The sequence below is a fragment of the Alternaria infectoria genome (genome assembly GCF_024043175.1).
Source record: "Alternaria infectoria strain BMP 0036 chromosome Unknown scaffold_11, whole genome shotgun sequence".
NCBI lineage: Eukaryota > Fungi > Ascomycota > Dothideomycetes > Pleosporales > Pleosporaceae > Alternaria > Alternaria infectoria.
Window position 1 is genome coordinate 640277 of NW_026250700.1, and position 20246 is coordinate 660522.

General features: G+C 53.9%; 8 protein-coding genes across 8 annotated transcripts; 4 read left to right on the forward strand and 4 right to left on the reverse strand.

Moving 5' to 3' along the window:
- Nucleotides 1-529: 529 nt before the first annotated feature.
- On the reverse strand, nt 530-4402 carry J4E92_007087 (uncharacterized protein; the record flags this gene model as incomplete). The annotated part of the gene is made up of 1 exon (XM_051498450.1): nt 530-4402. One exon carries the CDS (start codon nt 4400-4402, stop codon nt 530-532), a length of 3873 nt encoding a protein of 1290 aa, XP_051351384.1.
- A 1189-nt stretch (nt 4403-5591) lies between these two features.
- On the forward strand, nt 5592-7414 carry J4E92_007088 (uncharacterized protein; the record flags this gene model as incomplete). The annotated part of the gene is made up of 2 exons (XM_051498451.1): nt 5592-5869; nt 6280-7414. 2 exons carry the CDS (start codon nt 5592-5594, stop codon nt 7412-7414), a joined length of 1413 nt encoding a protein of 470 aa, XP_051351385.1.
- Nucleotides 7415-7988: 574 nt separating this feature from the next.
- On the reverse strand, nt 7989-8699 carry RPL35 (60S ribosomal protein L35; the record flags this gene model as incomplete). Its single annotated transcript, XM_051498452.1, has 5 exons — nt 7989-8130; nt 8184-8336; nt 8393-8457; nt 8519-8533; nt 8697-8699. 5 exons carry the CDS (start codon nt 8697-8699, stop codon nt 7989-7991), a joined length of 378 nt encoding a protein of 125 aa, XP_051351386.1.
- Nucleotides 8700-8950: 251 nt separating this feature from the next.
- J4E92_007090 (uncharacterized protein) lies at nt 8951-9701 on the forward strand (the record flags this gene model as incomplete). The annotated part of the gene is made up of 2 exons (XM_051498453.1): nt 8951-9013; nt 9084-9701. The coding sequence occupies 2 exons, from the start codon at nt 8951-8953 to the stop codon at nt 9699-9701; spliced, it is 681 nt and encodes a 226-aa protein (XP_051351387.1).
- Nucleotides 9702-9887: 186 nt separating this feature from the next.
- J4E92_007091 (uncharacterized protein) lies at nt 9888-10871 on the reverse strand (the record flags this gene model as incomplete). The annotated part of the gene is made up of 1 exon (XM_051498454.1): nt 9888-10871. The coding sequence occupies one exon, from the start codon at nt 10869-10871 to the stop codon at nt 9888-9890; it is 984 nt and encodes a 327-aa protein (XP_051351388.1).
- Nucleotides 10872-11235: 364 nt separating this feature from the next.
- J4E92_007092 (uncharacterized protein) lies at nt 11236-13578 on the forward strand (the record flags this gene model as incomplete). Its single annotated transcript, XM_051498455.1, has 1 exon — nt 11236-13578. The coding sequence occupies one exon, from the start codon at nt 11236-11238 to the stop codon at nt 13576-13578; it is 2343 nt and encodes a 780-aa protein (XP_051351389.1).
- Nucleotides 13579-13703: 125 nt separating this feature from the next.
- Nucleotides 13704-15821, reverse strand: J4E92_007093 (uncharacterized protein; the record flags this gene model as incomplete). The annotated part of the gene is made up of 3 exons (XM_051498456.1): nt 13704-15036; nt 15092-15407; nt 15479-15821. 3 exons carry the CDS (start codon nt 15819-15821, stop codon nt 13704-13706), a joined length of 1992 nt encoding a protein of 663 aa, XP_051351390.1.
- Nucleotides 15822-17260: 1439 nt separating this feature from the next.
- On the forward strand, nt 17261-19273 carry J4E92_007094 (uncharacterized protein; the record flags this gene model as incomplete). Its single annotated transcript, XM_051498457.1, has 4 exons — nt 17261-17446; nt 17493-17707; nt 17758-18379; nt 18809-19273. 4 exons carry the CDS (start codon nt 17261-17263, stop codon nt 19271-19273), a joined length of 1488 nt encoding a protein of 495 aa, XP_051351391.1.
- Nucleotides 19274-20246: the final 973 nt, after the last annotated feature.

Below are 20246 nucleotides of genomic sequence, written 5' to 3' on the forward strand. Positions count from 1 at the left end.
GAAAACCCAACCGTGATCTAGAGAGGAGATGGTATAATCCAGGGTATTGTACAGCGAAACCATGTCGAAACGACCGCGCAGATGCAATGACCACCAGAGAAAACACCATGCCAATGACGAGATGCAGAGTACGAGAAAGATGATCGTCGCCATATCCCCCCATACCAACCAACCTTGAAGATAAGGCAGCCCAACTAGGCCTAACCACCCGTCATTATGCAGACAAGACGCCAGACCCACCCAGTCCACCAGCTCCATTGCTAGTTGCGGGATATCGTTGTTGTTTCGCTAGAGGAAAAAGAGACCCTGGATATAAACGCCGTCGCTGAAAAACGTAGAAGCGACTTGAGGAAGTTGAATGTTGATGCCCGGCCACGCCACTAGAGGTTTCACCCTCCGAGCAGCGCGGGGGCTGTTTTGAGAAGTTCTTTTTGTTCGGCCGTCGCAGTAGATCAAGTAAAAAAGTGTATGATCGAAGCGCCAAGAGGCGAAAGGTCGAAGGGAAACAAGTGGAACTGAGTTCGATAGCTTAGGCGGCGACCTCAGAAACGGGAGCGCGACCGCCGCCAACAAGCTCAAGGATCTTGCCAGCGACGGCCGCAGGGTAGCCACGAGAAAGACCCTCGTTGACGACTGTCATAGCGGCAGCGCGGTCCTCGACGGCCATGTAGGCACGGGTCATGGCCTCGTAGGTGCTGGGCTCGCGCCTGCTCTCAGAGACGGACTCGTAGATGGCCTTGGCCTTCTGGATGTCGTGAGCAAGGGCCCAGCCGTGGATGAGAGAGTTGGCGATGTAAGGAGTCATCTCAACGCCACGAGCACGCATGTCGCGGAGGACATCCTCGGTATCCGCGATCTGGTGGTTGGCGACCATGGCCTCGAACAATGCCTGGTAGAGGCAGGCCTGGGGACGAACACGGCTGTCGGCGAGGACAGTGTCAAAGAGACGACGAGCACCCTCCATGTCGTGCATGACGCAACCCTTGGCGTGGATCAGCGATGAGTAGTGGACGGCTTCCGGGACAGCACCGGCGCTGCGAACTTGCTCGAGAACCGACTCCGCGGCCTCCATATCGACAGGCTCAAGGGTAGCGTAGGTGTCGATGAGGAGCTTGTACGTGTGCGTGGTAGGCTCGATGCGCTTAGCACGCATACGCTCGTAGTAGTTGAGAACCTTGCTGCGATCACGCTTGGTAGTCAGGAAGAACTGCATCATACTGTGGTAGGGCGCGGGGCGGGGCTTGTAGTTAGGCATGCTCTCCATCTCTTCGAACAGCTCCTCAGCGAACTTCTCGTCGCTAACACGGCAAAGAGCGTTGACAATGGTACCGTAGGTGACAGAAGTAGGGCGAATGCCGAGGTTGCGCATCTCAGAGAAGTAGAATAGGCAGTCGTCGATGCGTCGGGCCTTTCCAAGCTTGCCAATCAGAGCGTTGTACAAGAAGGAAGAAGGCTCAACACCCTCAGACTTGGCACGGAGGAAGATCTTGACTGCCTCAGTCGCTTCATCGAAGGTCTTGGTCGACTCCTTGAGCGTGGTGATGTAGAGACCAAAGGTGTTGGCTGTTGGCGCAGCACCCATCTCAAGCAGATCCTGGTGATATCTTCCCGCAAGATCACGCTGGTTGCAGGTAAGGCAAGCAGCGACCATGGCGTCCAGGATCGTTACCCAGCCATATCGCACAATACGGTACTGAGGTAGGAGGGGAACGTCCTGCTTGGCGAGGTTAAGGATATCATGGGCAAGGGTCAGGCGGTCTTCCTTGGCAGCGGCAGTGATAAGCTTAGCGTAGGTGAAGAATCGAGGGTGGCGGCCAGCTCGGCGCATGTTCCTGAACTTCATCAAAGCCTCGTTGAGGTGAGACGATGATCGTCCGTGAGTCTTTTCCAGAAGTTCGGTGATGGCAACAGAGCCCTTGTTGTCGGTAGATGCGGCGTAAGGGTCGTATTGATCCTCGAACGTGGGAGCTGACGGGGTGATAGGGGCTTGGACAGGGTAGGCGGCGAATGGTGCTGGTGAGTACAAAGCCTCCGGAGCGGGATGCTTGTAGGCGTACCATCGGTGCTGGAGATCACCCCTGTCGAGCTTGGTGAGCACTTGTTCAACAAGACCGGAAGTTGTCTTGTTGACTGGTGTGCCATTTGCGGCGATGACTTCAAGAAGATGGGCGAACCGTGCAACGTGAGCAACGTCAACTTCAGCCTCCTGGAGTAGAATTCCAGATTGAACTTGCATTAGAAGCGTGATGTCGTCGAAGTTGAGTTGTACGATGGCCTCAGGTCCCATTCCAGCAAGTAGGTGGTGAGCAACTGGGGTGACTAGGCCGCCGTTTTCAATCATCGTCCACATCAGTTCCATGCTAGCCCGCGGCGGAAGGAAGATACCACGCTTCATCATGAACTGACCCATAACCTCGATAGCCTCGTCGATGTGCTCTACGGTCTCCATCTTAGCTTGGTTAGAGCCAGACTGAGAGTCCCGTATGCGAGCAAACATTTGACGACCTTGACGAAGACCGCGTTCTGCGTGTCCACTACCAATTAATGCAATACTGTGCATGGCAGTGGGCTCGATGAAGTCGGCCTTGGTGGGAGAAAGCTCGAGCATTCTCCAGAAGACCTCAGCAGCTTCGATGTTTCCAGTGCGGATGTGCATAGCACCCATCGCCATGGCTGGCCGTGACAGGTCAACCTCAGCTGGAAGATCATCGAAAGCCTGAGTGGCAATCTCTACGGCATCGCGATCCGCAGCCTTAATGCAAATAGCGGCCATAGCGATCTGACGCGCCTGTGGGCTGAGGTACTCCGTTGCGTGCACGTAGGCTTGGTCGAAAGAACCATTCCTGAGCCATTCGGGAAGGAAGGCCTTGAGACCGACAATGTCGCGGACGGAAGTGACGTCTTCTGGTGTGGCGAGCGCACTCTCGATCTTGGACAGGAACTTCTCAGCTCCCTCAATGCGGCCACATACCGTATACGCCTTAACAAGAGCAGCATACACGTCGTTGTCTCTCCTAGTAATCTCGAGCTCGCCGTTGTCGTTTGAGATTGCCAAAGCTTTGTACTCGTCGTAGCACTCGACCGCGCTCTTCAGATCGCCAGACTTGCCGAAAGCCTGAATCATTGGAACGAACATCTCGGCAGCGGGAGTCACGCTGTGGGATTCCATATGGGAGTAGATTCGTACCATATCATCTACACGGTCGCTCTCCGCGCAGGCGGTGACGAGCAGCCGGTAAGTCTTTTCGGAGAATGTTCGATTGGCCTCGACGTGGACGGCAGCATCGAAAAGCTTAATGGCGACTGAGAGCGATCCGTCCTCAGCGAGGATAGCATAGTCAGTCTCGTGAGACTGTAGCATGAAGCTGCCCTCTTCTTCCATACCACCGTATCGCAGACGCCTGTCTTCGAAGCTTTGCTTCTGAGACACAACTTCGAGAGAGCGGACGGATAGGAGTTCGATCAGGGTGGTGTACGTAGCAGTGTCGGGAACAACACGTCGACGAAGCATATCAGAGTAAACATCCAGAGCCTTGGGAACGACCTGATGCTGGGCCCGGGGGAGGTGGATCGCAGCAGATAGCAGGGCGTTGTATGCAGTGGCTGATGGCTTGACATCAGAACGAAGCATAGCCTCAAAGACAGCGGGTACTTCGGCATAGTTGCGGTTGATTGCCAGCTTCTGCAGCTGTACGGTATATTCGTCGTGCGCTTCGATTGGGCTAGTGGCGATGGTGGACTCGGTGCGGCTCAGAATTGACGAGTTCACAAGAGTGTCCGCAACAGTGGCGGGCGACTCTGAACGGGCCTCTTCTATTGGCGAAAGCTCTTCCTCAATGGCCTGGGCAACTTCGCTATCGACCTTGTACCGTGCCACCTCTTGTGCAATTGCCTCGTCCACTTGTGCCAGCGCAATTTTCTCCGCCTCTTCACCACCGACAGCCTTCTTGAAGTCCTCTACTTGGCTGGTGCTGTATGCGCGGTTGACACCGGCACGCGCGGGAACCGGTTCTGCCACCTCTTCAATTGCAACACTGCTCTCCTTGGCCTCAGCCGCAGCCTTGGAGCTGGCCGGGTCCCACTCGATGAGCTTGCGGAATTGGAACTGCGACCACTCCTTGTCCTCCGTCTTCTGCTGGTGTTTCTGCCATGCTGTGTAGTATGCGGCTAGACCGGAATCCTGGTGGTCGTGTTGTCCGGCGGCGAGCGCCTTGAGCGCGCTCGTTGTAGACGATGTCGAGGTGAAGGCATGTTGGTTCTTGAGGCCCTTGCGGAAGCGGTCGTGTTGAAGGGAGGCGAGGGGGTTGTTCTGGCTTACACCAGCAACTACTGATTGAGCATAACCGTGAGTAAAGCCCTTGGCAAGACTCTGGCGCGCGAGATGGAAACTCTTAAACACCATTTAGGAGTGTGAGGAGCCCTCCAGATGGATAGGGTGAGACTGTGGATGGTCAGTACGATTGGTCTCAAGTGTCATTCCGATGGTGGAATTGCTCCGAGCGACTGGACATCGGCCCGCGACCAATTTTGGGGGTTAGGCAACAACTTTGTGGCTCGCGTGCGCGTGTCGCGATGGTGAGAGCAATTGTTGGCAATTGAAGGAGAGGGCACCTACTATTCTCGGGATCCCTACGCGTCGGTGCAGGTTCATTTGACGATGGCCGTCAAACAAACGCGCTTTCGGATGTAAGGAATCGTGTGGTTGTGGGGAAATTGGCCGGTGTTTAGTGAACCTTAACGCCCCAAGTGTGTGTAGTCGAATGCTCGGAAGGAGTCGCAATTCTATTAGAAGTAGAAGGGGATGCGACAGAGAAAAAGCAAGGCGCACGGTGGCCTGGAGAGAGATATTGTGAGCCTCGAAGGCAAGTTGGTTAGCGGGAGTCAAAAGGAAGCTTCGAGCGCACAGTTCGTAGTCGTCATGAAAAGGTAGGACCGATGCAATGGACGCTAAAATTGGCCGAAAAATTATCGCAAGTCGCGCAGCACCCACGTTTGCCTAGCGTTCGCTCACGCGAGCCCGGCGACGTGTCCCCTCGGGGAGGGAAGTATACGCCTCCGACCCAATCGTCGACGCGCGCTCTCTCGCGTCCCTGGTAACGTCGGAGCCGGATCGATTGTGGCACCGCGCCGTCCAGGACGCCCATCGAACTCTGGATGACTCAGACAGAACGACGAGAAGAACACGGCCTGCACCCCGCATGGATCTGGCCTGCTGCAGGATTTGACTAGCACCTGATGGCTTAAATCCGCCGTTCCGGTTCCATACGCCGTGCCCATCGGAGGCGAACTGCTGCATGTGAATTGCGGCGCCGTACACGTGCACGTGACGAAAGTTATTATCACCGCGACAATTCCTCCTAACCGCACTTGGCATCCTCGAAGAAACGGTGTATACCGGCAGCTGCAAGAGTTCGTGGCAGAAGCTCAGTGACCCACCGCGCCTGCAGTCAGGTCTCTAGTCTACGCTGCACACCCCGCGAGACAGCCATCTCCAGCCCCCTCCAACATTGCGCGAATATTGCTGCCTATTATCAATCCAACTAATCGAGATCCTGCTGCTTCCTATCGCACCCAGCTACTCCACTTTCAGCATGTCATCATCGGACGCGCCGTTGACCCCGAGGGCCGTTTCTTGCCCGGCAAAGGTACTAGTCGCGGGTGGCTACCTCGTACTGGACCGGGAATACACAGGTCTGGTATTCGGTTTAGACGCAAGGATTCACACCGTGGTCGAACCTATCAAAACGAGATCCGGCGTGACGATCAATGAGATCCTGGTGACGAGTCCTCAGTTCCGCGAGGCCATTTGGGAGTACGGATACAGGTCGCAGGGCCAGGATGGAGGCATCACCTTGACGCAGTTGAGCGTGTAAGTGCATTTTCCCTCCCTCCATCAGCCACGTCCGTCGCTTGCATCGTATCATCTCATTGGTCGTCCTTTCTTTCCTTTTTCTTGTGTATCACTCTCCTCCAAGCCCATCAGCATCTCTACCCAATCGGGCAAAGCATTCTTAATGGTCATTCATCACGTGTTCATTGAAGACCTGTTGCGAGATGATGCTGCAATGTCAAGATAGTATCTGTACTCCCAAAGCCCACATCAGCACTTGACTGGAACGTTGGTGTCGCATCGTGTTACTGCTTTGGATGTGCTCTGGCTTCTCCAAATTTACCCTTTTCTTGTACTATTCTGCAAGCTTTTTTATTACGTCGATGGGCATGACCTTATCACAAGCTTAACTTTGACTCAATCTACCAGTCCAACTAACTCCAACCCAGCGGCCACGAACAATCCATCGCCCGATCCCGCAATCCATTCATAGAAACCGCCCTAACATACGCACTCACCTACATCCATGCCCTCCTCCCCAAGACCCTCATCCAACCCTCCAGCATCCGCATTCTAGCGGACCAAGCCTACTACTCCAACCCAGGCGTCACCCGCAGCTCCAACATCATCTCGCAACCCCACAAAGTCTCGCGCTTCCAGGACTTCAACGTCAGCCTAAAAGAAGCGCACAAGACAGGACTAGGAAGCAGCGCAGCGCTCGTTACAAGTTTTACAGCCGCAGTGCTAGAATTTTACCTGCCGAAAGAACTTTTCGATATTCACACGGAGAAGGGCCAAACAGTCCTCCACAACCTCGCTCAAGCCTCTCACTCCCACGCCCAAGGCAAAGTCGGAAGCGGTTTCGACATCGCCTCTGCAGTCTACGGATCCTGTCTCTACAAGCGTTTCTCGCCCTCCCTTCTGAGCGATCTACCTCAACCCAGCAGCCCTGGCTTCGCAACACAACTACGCTCTTTAGTCGAGGGCCCGACATGGGACACCGAGATCCACAAAGCTGCTATCAAGATGCCCAAGGGTGTGCGTCTGGTCATGTGCGATGTCGACTGCGGCAGCGAAACACCGGGCATGGTGAAGAAGGTGCTGGCATGGAGAGCGGAGAAAGCAGAAGAAGCGGAGAGGATTTGGAAAGATCTGCAGAAGGGGAACGAGGCGCTGGCTGCTGAACTTACGCGTTTGGCTACTGATGAGCAAAGCGATGGGGATGTGAAGTCGAAGTACGACGCGCTAAAACAGATCATTGAGAGTAATCGCGCGCTGATTCGCGAGATGGGCGAGAAGTCTGGTGTGCCTATTGAGCCGCCTCAGCAAACGCGTCTATTGGACTACTGTTCCAAGCTCGACGGCGTGATTGGAGGCGTTGTTCCCGGTGCTGGTGGCTTCGATGCTATAGTTCTTCTTGTGGAGGATAAGGCGGCTGTCATTGAATGGCTCAAGGTTTGCCTTGCGCAATACGAAGACCCTGAAGCGATTGGTAGGGTTGGTGTAATCGGTGTTAGAGAAGAGATGGTGGGTGTCAAGGAGGAAGACCTAAGTCTGTACGCGGAGTGGAAGGAGGCTTACTGAAAGGCATGAGAAAGGGTTGGAAGGTGTGGTAATACAGACTGTGGAGGCTGTGGAGTGATAGATATCTTTAGCAGACGGGAGAGCGTTGTCTTCTTAGAATTAGCGCAAAAGTTATGTCAATACAGCTGTTTTAGACCCTGACAAACACAAAGGCTGGACAGGACCATACGTCTTGGGAAACTGAAGCCCTCACGCTATCATAAGCGATTCATTCGTACAGAGACACGGGACCGCAAGGCGCATGTGAGAGCTTGGTAAGTCGTAATTCATACTTCATGCGCACCGGACGTTACTCATGGCGTTGTAGGACCAATGTAAAACTCCTTCACAATTCATGAGGTATCATTCCGTGCTTGTCTGAACTTTTTAATTCATAGATCTTGACATGGACGCCAACCCATTTCCGTTAAAGATCGCCCTGTCCGTCCATTCCACCTGCTACACCACCTTCCTCGCCCCGTTGGAGTATGGTACTAAGGGTACACTGGTGGCTCGCTAGTTGGAAAAGCCCCGGCAATGCAATGCTTCATGAGAGACAAAGGAAGAAAAGAGAAACACCTTCACGAAAGCACGCTTATGCCTTGACGGCGTACTTTCGCTGGGGGAAGTGTGTGTTCCTCTTCTTCTGCTTCTCGGTGACGAGCGAAGCCTCGTGCTTGGTGAGTTTTCGGCGGATGGCGCGGGTCTGCTTGGGGCGGAGGTCGAGAGGAGTGTACCTATTCAATGTTAGAAATTGGTCCCTGGAGCTTCCGAGTCGGCCTAGACGCACTTCTTGCCCTTGTAGAACAGCCTGAGCTGAGCCCTCTGGTTGGCGTTGATGACGGTGAGGACCTTGGCGATTCCCTTGCGGACATCATGAATGCGGGTGAGCTTGGTGTTGGAGCCACCGGTGACCTTGGCGGTCCTGAGCTGGATCAACTCCCTTCACGTCCGTCAGCATTCCATTTCCCTGCCAGTGTTCCGGTTTCGGCGACGTACGACTTGAGGTCGGTGAGCTGGGACGCGAGCTCATCCTTGGACTTGTTCCACAGCTGGGCGGTCTTCTGCGGTGGTTGTGAGCACGAGATCCGAGGTTGGTGTTTGCGCAGACGAGGGTGTACGTACGACCTTGGAAGTAGACTGGAGGCAGCAAGTCAGCACAGGTTCTCTCAATCGTGAAGTATCAAATCTTGCGCAGCACCACTAGCGGAGGGTGCAGCGGCCTGACCCCTCACTGCCAGCGGTTCCGTAGCTGCGCGACGCAGTCCCAATACCAAACGCATAAATGAGAGCAGCGACGTACCATTTTGACTGTGAGTTAGTAGGACCGGGTGATATGGATGGGGTCTCGCGTGTCGCAACGATGAACTTTTGGTGTTGTCAGAAATCAGTGTGTCGCCCGGAGCCTCGCTAAACTATTCGCCGATCACCAAGACGGCCTAGCGCCTTGGCCGTGCATTGCGTAGCCCGCGCCAGGGCAGGTGCGACCCTCATCATGCCAGAAGTCCAGGAACCATTGTTGCTGCCTCGGCCTGTCAAGATACCGTGATATCCGACATGTCGTCCACTGGAGGCGGATGGGCGCAACTGCGCCAGCAAGCGCGCACGCTCGAACAACAAGTGGGTTCCATTCACTGCTGCGACGGACTTAGTCGGCGCTCGCGGCAGCCCTGCTAACGAGGCATGCCAGACAGAGACGCTGTTCCACACATACTCGCAGTTCGGCTCGACACCAAACATACCCGCGAAACCCTCAGAAGAAGAGCTCCGGGTCGAAACCAGGCTGCAGGAAATCCTCGAACAAAGAGATGGACTTGTCGGCCAGCTATCGCGGCTCCTCGACTCCGAATCGACACATGGCTCGTCGGCCGTAAAGCAGAACAATCTTGCCAGACATCGCGAAGTACTCTCAGACCACCGTCGCGAGCTTGCGCGCCTCAAGTCTACCCTGAACGAGGCCCGCAACAGGGCGAACCTCCTCTCCAACGTACGCTCGGACATTGATGCATACCGGTCCGCGAACCCAGAGCAAGCGGAGGCCGACTACATGCTCGACGAGCGGAATCGCATCGACAACTCGCATAACGTAGCCGACTCGGTCCTCAGCCAGGCATATGCCGTACAAGAGAACTTCAGTCTGCAAAGGGAAACGCTCACGAGCATCAACCGGAGAATAGTGGGCGCTGCAAGTCAAGTACCAGGCATCAACAGCTTGATCGGACGCATCGGAACAAAGAAGCGCAGAGACGGCATCATATTGGGAAGTTTCATCGCGTTCTGCTTCTTGATGCTGCTATGGTTCAGGTAGCTGGGGTTGCACATGTTCATTCTGGGCGTTCAAGCGGGCTGGATATCCTCATGACTTTCATTAGCATGCTATGCGCAAGGCGTCTCGGGCCTGTACGGTTGTTACGTTTATGTTTACAAAGGGTTGGGTATCGTGGGAATTGAGAGTCTTCCGTATGCTGTACAAGATATCGTTACATGTTCGTCATCAAGCCTCCTTAGGCGGGGCTTCTGAAGGAGACTGTCGGGCCTCGTTGACCAGCTTCGCAAAGCCTCTGTTCATATCGTCCATTTCCGTGCCTTCTGCGTCTCCGCTGCCTGCCCATCGGATCTTGCAGTCTTGGTCTACCAGGTAGACATAGCCGACTCTGCCGTTCAAGAGTCCGATTGTCTCCCTTATCTTCTCACTAACACCTTTTCTGACCACGAAGTACCTGCCCCAGTCCTCTTTTGGCTTCGAGGCCTTCAGCCGCCACTGAAACAGCGACACGATCCAAGCCTTCATCGTGTTCTCTTCGATGTTGACGTCGACCATCTGCGCAACCTCGGGATTTTGCGCCAGAATCTCGTGCAGTGCGGTGTTTGTCTTCTTCCCTGTGAAAGTCTCGACCTGGGTCAACCCCCACATCGAACTAAACACATTCACAACACTAATCTTCCCGTTGAGCACATTCGTAGTGTCCTTGTCCTTCCCCTCTAGTGTATCTCCGTGGAAGTTGGGAAAATATAACGCCGCGTCCTTCTTGAAGATCCTCTGGTTCGCCATGAAAGTCTTTCCCGACCTATACTTGCGGATGTTCTTGAAGTCGCGGAAGTAGTTTGTGCCCCATTTCTCGACCAGATCCTTGCGCTTCTCGAGGTTCCGTTGCGACATGGTCATACCGGAGTAGTCTTTCTTGGTTTTGGGGATGCTGGCGTTTTCGCCTGGTTGTGGAGCGCGGCTGAAACCGATCGGACGGCCAAGCGGCTTCGGGATGAATATGTCTTCATCTTTAGGATCGGGCGTGGGCGAGGTCTGGGTTGGCTTGGGTTCCGGTGCTTGCTGGCGGAGAGTCTGCGCGGAGGTAAAGGGTCGAACGAGTGATTGCCTTGCAATTGAAGGGAATGCGATTCGGCTCTGGCACCGTAGGCATATGGAAGAGGCAGTAAGGAACGTGCGCCGCAATGGCGTTGCTATCCGGGGCTGAAGCATTTTGTTTGTCGAGTGTCTTTGTCCCGCCAAACTCGAGAAATGACGGATGTGAGCCTGGAACTAGCACAGAAGCGGCCAAAGTACCACGTGCTTTCGCGTCAGCGCCAACTCTGTACGCGCTGCTGCCTCGGTGACGTTCTACACTCTCTCACCAGCGCATTGCCTGCTAAGCTTTGAAATGGCTAACGGTCCCGGTGCACGACATAAATGGCGCTACGATAGGCAACTGTGCTTTCGCAGTCCCTTCCCTTGACTACCTTGGAAGTATTAAAGCTGCGCCCACGTTGCTACTCGACCCCACGACCCAATTCTGATGAACATAACTTTAGTCGCAAAGACCCATTTACTCCTAGAAGTTCACGCAATGTCGGAAAACGCGCTGGCGGCGAAGGAAGCCTACTTCAAAGAGCAAGAGCTTTTGGACATCCCGGACGATGAGCAAGACATCCCGGACGCCAGCGTGGGTAGACTCGAACGCGCATTGAAAGATTCGAAAGTCATGCGACCCCCGGCTTTGAAAAAACAGACAAGCAGTTTCCTTGGAGCAACCCCGAAAGAAAGGCAAGCGGAGTTCGAGGCGCAAACGAAGACAAGACGCGCAATCGAGCGACAAAAGACCCACCAACCGATGCGTTCATCTACAGCGCCTGAACAAGTACTTACAGAGATGTTGCCAGTCACCAAGGCACGCACCAGGTCAACAGCTGCCGTTGGCGCGAAGAGTACTCTGGACCGAGTCTCATCCTTACCTGAGACAGCTGGCGAAGATACTACTCCATTTTATATACGAATGGGTGACATTCCAAGGGAATGGAAAGGAAAGCCCAAACTAGCAAACAATATCAAGCTGAGATCAGAGGACCAACAATACCTCAAGGGCAAGATCGTATATTTCTGGCCGAGCCACGATATTACCGGTCCGCGGCGCCAACGTATACACAAAGTAATCGAACTCGGTGCTGCTTGGGTCAAGGCATGGACAGAAAACATTACGCATGTTATAATAGACGACAACTACGACGTACACACATATGATCAGCTACTGCGGGATCCGAACATACCTGGCATTCCCGAGAACGTTGCGGTCGTTAAGTTTCAGCCTTATATAACGGAAACTGTAGAATGGAAAGGACTCCGGGATCCAAATCAACCACGCTTTGCGGTTAAAGGCGCTCCCAGCAGGAAGGAACGCATTGAGCCGGTAGTGCCATCCCAAACCTCAGCCGCATCGCAGAGCTCACTGGCAATCAAACCGTCAAAGCGACAGATTGCTGCGAAGGAGTCACAAAAGACCGACTCATATCCAACCGAAGAAAGCGTTCCCGCTACACCGCCTGTAGCAGATATAGCTCCGCATATCTCGTTCGATGAAACTGTCGAGGACAGCTTCGTCTTGCCGTCTTCGAGTCCAACGAAAGTTTTGCAACCTAAGAATGTCGACAAATTCAACGACGCTCTTTCTCAGGCGATACTGGAAACCAAAGCTATCGCACACCTACCGCTTGAGGAAGACGAGGATGCAGGATCTCCGGTAGCAAGTGGCGTGGAAGATGTAGATGATTCAGGTACCGATGAGGAGCCCGTGGTCACAGCGCCTAAGCTACCGAAGCAACTAAATATTGTCTCAAAAGCGTCTGCTCTACGCGACAAGAAGCCATTCAACCAGAGCGCGTTTCAGTGTATGGACCCAGGTGCGAACGGCTATACGTCCCAGAACCCGAACGCCCGGACTATCGAGATCCTGGATCAGATGTGCAAACATTACGATCAGATGCAGGACCAATGGCGCGTGCTCAGCTACCGCAAATGTATCACTACCCTGAAGAAGCAAACGGTCAAGATCACTACTGCAAAACAAGCTGTAGCCCTACCTTATATTGGCGGACGGCTCGCCAAGAAGATCGAAGAGATCGTACTCACCGATCGTCTCCGCAGGCTTGAAAGTACGCGAGATGACCCTCTTGACGTAGTACTCCGCCTGCTTCTCGGTGTCTATGGCGCTGGACTTGTTCAGGCCCACAAATGGATCAAGGCCGGCTATCGTACGCTAGAAGATCTTCGAACTAAAGCGAATCTCACCGAGAGCAACAAGGTCGGCGTGGAACACTACGATGATTTCAACTCCCGGATACCGCGTGCTGAAGTTGAAGCCCATGGCGCAGTTGTCATCAGAGAGCTGAAGAAGATCGACCCCAAGTTCAAAGCCACCATCATGGGTAGCTATCGCCGCGGCGCAAAAGACTCGGGCGATATCGACATGATACTCACGAAGCCGGACACTTCGCTTGCCGCTATGCGAACGATCATCTTCGACCACCTCGTCCCTCATCTCTACAAGATCGGCTTCTTGAAAGCTTCCCTAGCGACCTCCCGATCCAACGATCCCACAGGCTCGAAATGGCACGGCGCCTCCTGTCTCCCAACTTCGAAGGTCTGGCGGAGGATGGACTTTCTTCTTGTCCCCGAGGAGGAGATGGGTGCAGCGCTCATATACTTCACTGGAAACGATATCTTCAATCGCAGTATCCGACTCCTGGCCCGCAAGAAGAACATGAGGCTGAATCAGAAGGGGTTGTATAAGGATGTGCATAGGGGGAAGCGGGGTGAGAAGTTGAACGAGGGCGTTTTGGTGGAGGGTAGGAGCGAGAGGAAGATCTTTGAGATCCTCGGGGTCCCTTGGAGAGAACCGCATGAGCGGATCTGTTAGAGGGCGACATCTGGGGCAGACTTTGGAAACTACGAGCGGATGATTGATTTTGAGTAAGAGAGCCCCAGGTCAAAAGATAACACACGTGATAATACAAGTATATTGGTACCCAACTCTGACTCTCTCTACACCCTATCCCCTTCAACCACTTTATGATGCCCCCTATTCATTTCATCACCCTCCATATTGACATCCAAATCCTGCTTCTGCTTCTCGAGCCTTCCCATGAACCACGCAACTACATAAACCCCGTACAGAACCTCACCCACCTCCGCCTCTTGCGCAGGTTTATGTTCTTGACCATCACTCTCTTCACCCTTCTCTGCTGTTTTCCCGATCCACACATTTCCCAAAAAGCACGACGCAACAATCGCCGCAGCCATGAACGGCATGATGGAGATCAGCGACCACATCACCGCCTTCGCAGCCGCATGCTGAACTTCCTCCTTGACCGCCGGTGGAAGACTGTTCAAGAGGTCCAGGCTATGAGCCCCGGTGGCAGGCAGCTCGATGTTGCTTCCAGAATTGTCGATTCCGGCCAGGAAAGTAGTAAGCTTATTCGAGAAAACCGATCCCATCATAGCGATACCGACGGTCTCGCCCAACGGTAGCATGAAAGAAAGCAGCGACTGCATACTGGGAACGCGCGTCGACCAGATACCCGCTGCATGCAGCACAATCGGCATAAAGCGAAGTCCCGTTCCCGCGCCTGACACCGCAAGAAAGACTTTCACCATCGTAACATGCCTGATAGAAACCGCGTACGTAAGCAGCGCCAGACCCACAGCCTCAACAACCGATCCGATGAGCAAAGGAACAAATGTCTGTCGTAGCCACTGATTACACAGTCTAGCTGCGATGAAGACACCAACACCCAGACCGGGTGTGTAGTAAAGAAGTTGCACGCCGGCCTGACTAGACGAGTAGCCTTCTGCAAACTGCCAGTAGTACGATATGAAGTAGAAAGCGCAGACCATGGAGATGCCCGCGGAGAAGTTTATGGTCATGAGGAGGGCTGTGTCTTTCTTGCGGAAAAGCGTGGAGGGTATCATGGGGATCTGACGATGGAAAAGTCTAGCAACCGCGCGGTCTGGACCGAGGAGGTATTCGTAGGTAAAGAACGCGATGCACAATACGACTCCAACAACGAGGGGAGCGATGACGGGTGCTGAGTCCCAGGAGTATTGTGTGCCGCCCCATTGGATCGCGAGGATTATGCAGCCGACGCCGAAGATGAACATGACGAGGCCGGGCCAGTCGATAATTGCGAGCCCGGAGATGTAGCCTAGACGCCGGGATTGACCTGGTGAGACAGAGGCGCGGCCGTGGAATAGCTCTTTGCGCATGACGAAGAAGATGATGAGTATGGAGAGGACTGCGACGCCGATGGGGAGGACGAATATGTAGCGCCAGCTTGCGTCTGCGAGGTAGCCGCCGATGACGGGGCCGACTGCGTAACTAGATCGGCATGATCAGTATTGTTATTTCAGCTGCAAACTGAAGGCAGACTTACCTGCAGCCACTAATCAAAGACAAGATCGAAGTACTCCTCGAAGTCTCCGCCAGCGTCGCCCCATCAGACACTATAATCCGGCTCAGGCTCATGATACCCGCAGCGCCCAAGCCCTGCAAAGCACGCCCCGCAAGTAGCATGCTCCAGGACTGAGCCGTGGCACAAATGATACTGCCGATGGTGATCCAGAACATTTGAAACTGGAGTGCGAAGTGACGACCGTAGATATCAGCTAACTGGCCTGACGCGGGTATGAAGGTTGTGAATGTAAGTGTGTAGGCGGCTACTATCCAGTTGAAACTACCGGAGAGCTGGTCTGGGCAATTGTGTTAGTACTTGGGCATAGACATGGGGTCGTATGGCAATGGCATGAGCGGATCGACATACCGAAATGAGTTGATATAAGTGGAATAGCAGGAGCAACGATAGTGACATCCATAGCAGCCAGAAAGTTCGGCAATACGAGCCCCAGCATCAATTTCCACTGTCGGATGTTTCTTTGGCGCGCTTCTGCTTTCTGTCGTGCTGTTTCTTCTGGGGTGAGGAAGTTGATGTGGCTTCCTGTGGAGTCTTGTGATGGTCCATGGTTATGTTGGGTTGATAGATCTTGGAGTTCTTGCCCTGGAGCTGGTTCGGGTACTAGATGGGAGTCATCTGTAGTTGGGATGTGCTTTTGAGCTTCGCGTTCTCGTAGCTTTCGTCGGATGAGTTTGAAGAGGTATATCGCCATATTTGATAATTAAAAAAGAAGGCGAAAAGAAAATTGAAGCAAGAACAGAGACAGATGAGCTGGTTACCTCCATCGTCGCAGCAGTCGACGCCTTATATCCTGATTCACATTTGCGGTTGCGCGATGCTCGCCCAGATAGGAAACCACAGAGTCGCGGAGCCTGCGTGGCTTTGCACCGAATCTCAGGCTCCCAACAGCCGCAGCACCAGTCTAAACCGACTCTGGTCACAGTATGGGTCTCTACACATGAATCGTACGAGGTTTGTGCTGCGCATCACGGCCATGGCGAGAAAATCTGACTATACCTAGTTGGGTCTCCTTCGCGGACCAATCACAGCTCACACCCTGCTATCGCTATCCTCTTCGGCTAATAGTGGCGCAGTCATGGAGTTGCGATTGGTACACACCACAGCGATATCACCGCCTGTCAGATGAGGCCTCCCGTAGGATTGGCAGTAATAGGTTTCTCGCTGATGGGGCTGATAGGGATCGGATAAGGGACAAGCCTTCCTAAGCTTTCTCAAGCTTTTGTTGGCAGCATGCCGCCCATGCTCCCGGTGAATGCTGCTTGTAGCGTACAGTCTCCTTGTCATTGAGCAAGTCATCTGATTGAGGCTGTGCGTGCAACGCCGGGAGAGCAGGCGAAATCGTCGTAGACTCGTGAAGTGCTTCATACGCCCATCAAGTTGTGCTTCATGATGAACCACGCTATGACCAGAGGAAAAGTACAGGTTTTTAGTATACTGTACATGTTTGTGGCGCTTTCGTGGATGGATGTAGATTGATTGTTGCATGCTCCCCTTGCAACACGTGGGATGGGCCTGTGTCTGGGCCCTTAAGCTGTCCCGTTGCGTATCCCGCTAGTTCTTTCCGCTGTGCATTGGCCGAGAATCTTGGGAAACACATGATCTTCAGTGGTCTCGAGGGCGAGAGATCTGTTGCGAATAAGGGCACACGCCCTTGACCTAGACTCCGGCGTTGTCTGCGTTCCTTGAGTCTCCCTCACAGCTCTACGTTGGAGTTTCGGGACCCCGTGGGAGTAGCTGCAGTATCGAGGGTTTCTGGATGCATGTTCAGACCAATCAAGTCTCTGAGCGGACGGCAGAGATAGTCAAGGGCGACACGAGTGGTGGGTGTCCTCAGCATAACCTTAGTGGTAGCGACGCATGGTTTCTAGAAGCTGGAGGCGGGCTGGTAGCTGAGGTGTTGGCGCCCTCTAAGAAAACTTCTGTCCTTTTAACGAAGATTTGAGATGAGAGTCGAAATGGATGGAGTTTTGATATGTGCAAGTAGTCGCGAAGTTGTAAGGCTAATGTTCGCAACGGATTCCACGGGCCAGGCCGCCATCATCCACGCTTGGCCATGACGCAACCACAATCACGTTCGGAAGCGTCCATCTCGAGCCACACCTCCGTGCCGCTCTACCAACACCTCCAAGCATGCAACCCACTATAGCGGTCCCCGCCGTTGCTGCGCTAGTCTATCGAGCATACTCTCGCAAATCACTGACTCCAATCGGTATTCTGGTGGCCTTCGCGACAGCAGTTGTGCATGTGTTGCACCCATGGAGTGTATTCTTCGTGCTTCTTGCCGTCTTCTTCCTGGCCGGTAGTACTGTGACGAAGGTACGTTTGATGAAGAATGCGATAGACGAGTACTGACACGAGACAGGTCAAACACGACATCAAAGCGAAACTGACACAGTCCGCGACGGGCGCATCTGGTGGTGAAGGCGAGCGCAATCATGTTCAGGTCATCGCGAACTCCGGCGTAGCCTCGGTGTTACTCTTGCTGCACCTCTGGCAGCTAAGGAAAGAAGGGAGATACAACGACCAGGGTCTATGTTGGCACAAAGGGAGTGATGCCCTGGTCATAGGCATTGTAGCGTAAGCGAGTGTACTTCATGTCATAGCATGTGATTGCTAACATACTCTAGCAACTACGCCGCAGTCGCCGCCGACACCTTCTCCTCCGAACTCGGTATCCTTTCGAAATCAAAGCCACGTCTCATAACAGCTCCATGGCGTGTCGTCCCGCCAGGCACAAATGGAGGAGTGACTGCAACTGGACTTGGTGCAGGCCTACTGGGGGCGTTCATACTCTCAGCTACATCTACGCTGTTGCTGCCTTTCTGTAAAGACTGGGATTTGTCCGAGAAGATTACCTATACACTTGCTCTGACAGCTGCTGGCTTTAGCGGAACACTACTCGACTCGCTTCTGGGTGCTCTGGCTCAAGCGAGCGTCGTCGACGTCCACTCTGGAAAGGTCGTAGAGGGCGAAGGAGGTAGGAGAGTTCTCGTGAAAAGCAGCCATCCTCTTCACCTTTCCAAGGCAGGTCAAGTGCGCAGTAAAGTCAGTAGTCGCACGGAAGGCAAGGATGGCATTGCAAAGACGAGCGGAGCGAACACTACGGCGTCGATCAAGGCATCGGAGACAATGATGAGAGCTGGGGGAAGCGGCAATGCAGTCGTGGATGCACAGCATAAGAGTCGGAAGATCGAAGTCGGGAGCGATCTGCTGGACAACAATGCTGTCAACATTCTCATGGCAGCTATGGTCAGTGTAGGGGCCATGGTCGTCGCTTGTGTGGTTTGGGATCTGCCGTTGAGCAGCATAGTCGGGATCTAGCTGTCCGCAGCTGAAGGTGTTTACGCAGCAATGATTGATGTTAGACACTTCTCTTTGAACGTTTTTGAAGTGGTGAGGTCGGAATTTGGACCATCATTTGATATGGCTGTGCCAAGACCACGCTAGCCGGGCGCGTCACCTCCGTAGCCTGGAGCTCCACCGATAGCAACAGTTCGACATCCCGCCTTCGAACATCACCAACACCTCAGCCAACTAAACCGTGTGTTCGAGGTTGAACTCTTGCAACAATCAAATCCATACCACCCCACAAGTCTCAGCGCCACATTCAAACAAGATGGTATGCTATTGGCATCCCAGCGCTCGTGTACACAGTGCCCTGGTCTAACACTTATCCAGTCTCTCCGCATCGTCCCCCACAAGGCGCACTCGACGCAGACCGCTCTGGAGACTTCAGCCCCTTCAGCCCCCGGTGTGCACGATACCCTGCGCTCTCGCCTCGGCCAAACCACCACAGCATCCAGCGCCGCCTCATCGTCGACAGCACCCGTCGCTCTCCAGTCCGCCCACCCTCTCGAGGCCCGTCTCACCCAATGGCGAGACACCCAAGACCGCCTGAAGATGGAGATGCTGAGGCGACAGTTCGGAATCGCAGAGCCAGTGCGTAGGGGTATGGAGCTCAAGATCGCCGAGGCGGGTGAGTGGAGGCCAGCAACTCTAGGTGGAAGCAGCAACGTTCACCGGGACATTCTGCAGGGACGGGACACGGAGATTGGCTGGGAGGATGTCTTCACCGGCAACGAGCTGCGTGAGGTGCCAGACTTCCATACGGAGATCGAGCACAAGATGAAGATGAACTGGTAGAGCGTTTATGGTGCTTGGGCAGAACACATGGAGGGCATACTGAATGCATTGGTAGCGACACTTCATCCGCCCAAGCCATACTACGGACCGTTTACGATATGGACAGCCGGCGTTGGTATAAAACCAGGACACGAATGAAATAATGATACGTTCACCAGCATGGCTTGACTAACCTGCGTGTCTTTTCTCTTGATGGACACTGGAACCGAATATAAGCGGCACAATTGGCGAATCAATATGGACCCGGATCACTAGTTTGGGTGTAAGGTGGGCAAACGGCATGACGGTTATTGACTCTTGGTACGAAGAAGTTGGTCTTTTATGGCTGATCACCCTCAATAGCTGACCCGTCCGAGAGCTATTTGTTGTGTCCTTGCTGAAGGGAACTGTTCCAGCAGCTATGCATACCTCAAATTCTGCCTTTGCGTGTGACTCGTTGATCCTTCGTCATAATGATCTGATGTTCGACAGACACAGCATTCTGGCAACTGACTAGGAATGGTGAAAACGTCAGGACGCATATTCTGTGCTTATGACATGCTGAACAAGATAGTCTACTGTCATTCCCAGGGTGTCTCGGAACGAGCCCCGGGTCCACTCGGACTGCTGTGCATGTGGCGTAAAGCAGATGCATGAACAGCTCAGCTGACCAATAATGGCCATGGGCATGCAATGCAGGGGCAGACGCTTGGGGAGGCAGAACCTGGCGCGTTGCGGGCCTAGCAGTGTAGGCAGTGACAGGAGAAGCACAAGTCGGCTGGCTGTGAGTTTGCTGGTACACGTCTATCGGTACCAGCAAACATTGGGCGGGTGGCATAAGCCCAGGTATTGAGGCGGTGTTCTCGGCTCAGTAGTGGCTCTGGGTGGAGACGGCGGGTCGCTCTTGCCGCGTTTGCGGATTGCGGAGAAGGGCATAACAAGGCGGCGACGGCGACTTCCCAATCGCGCACGGTCGCCCGACCTTCTCTCTCAC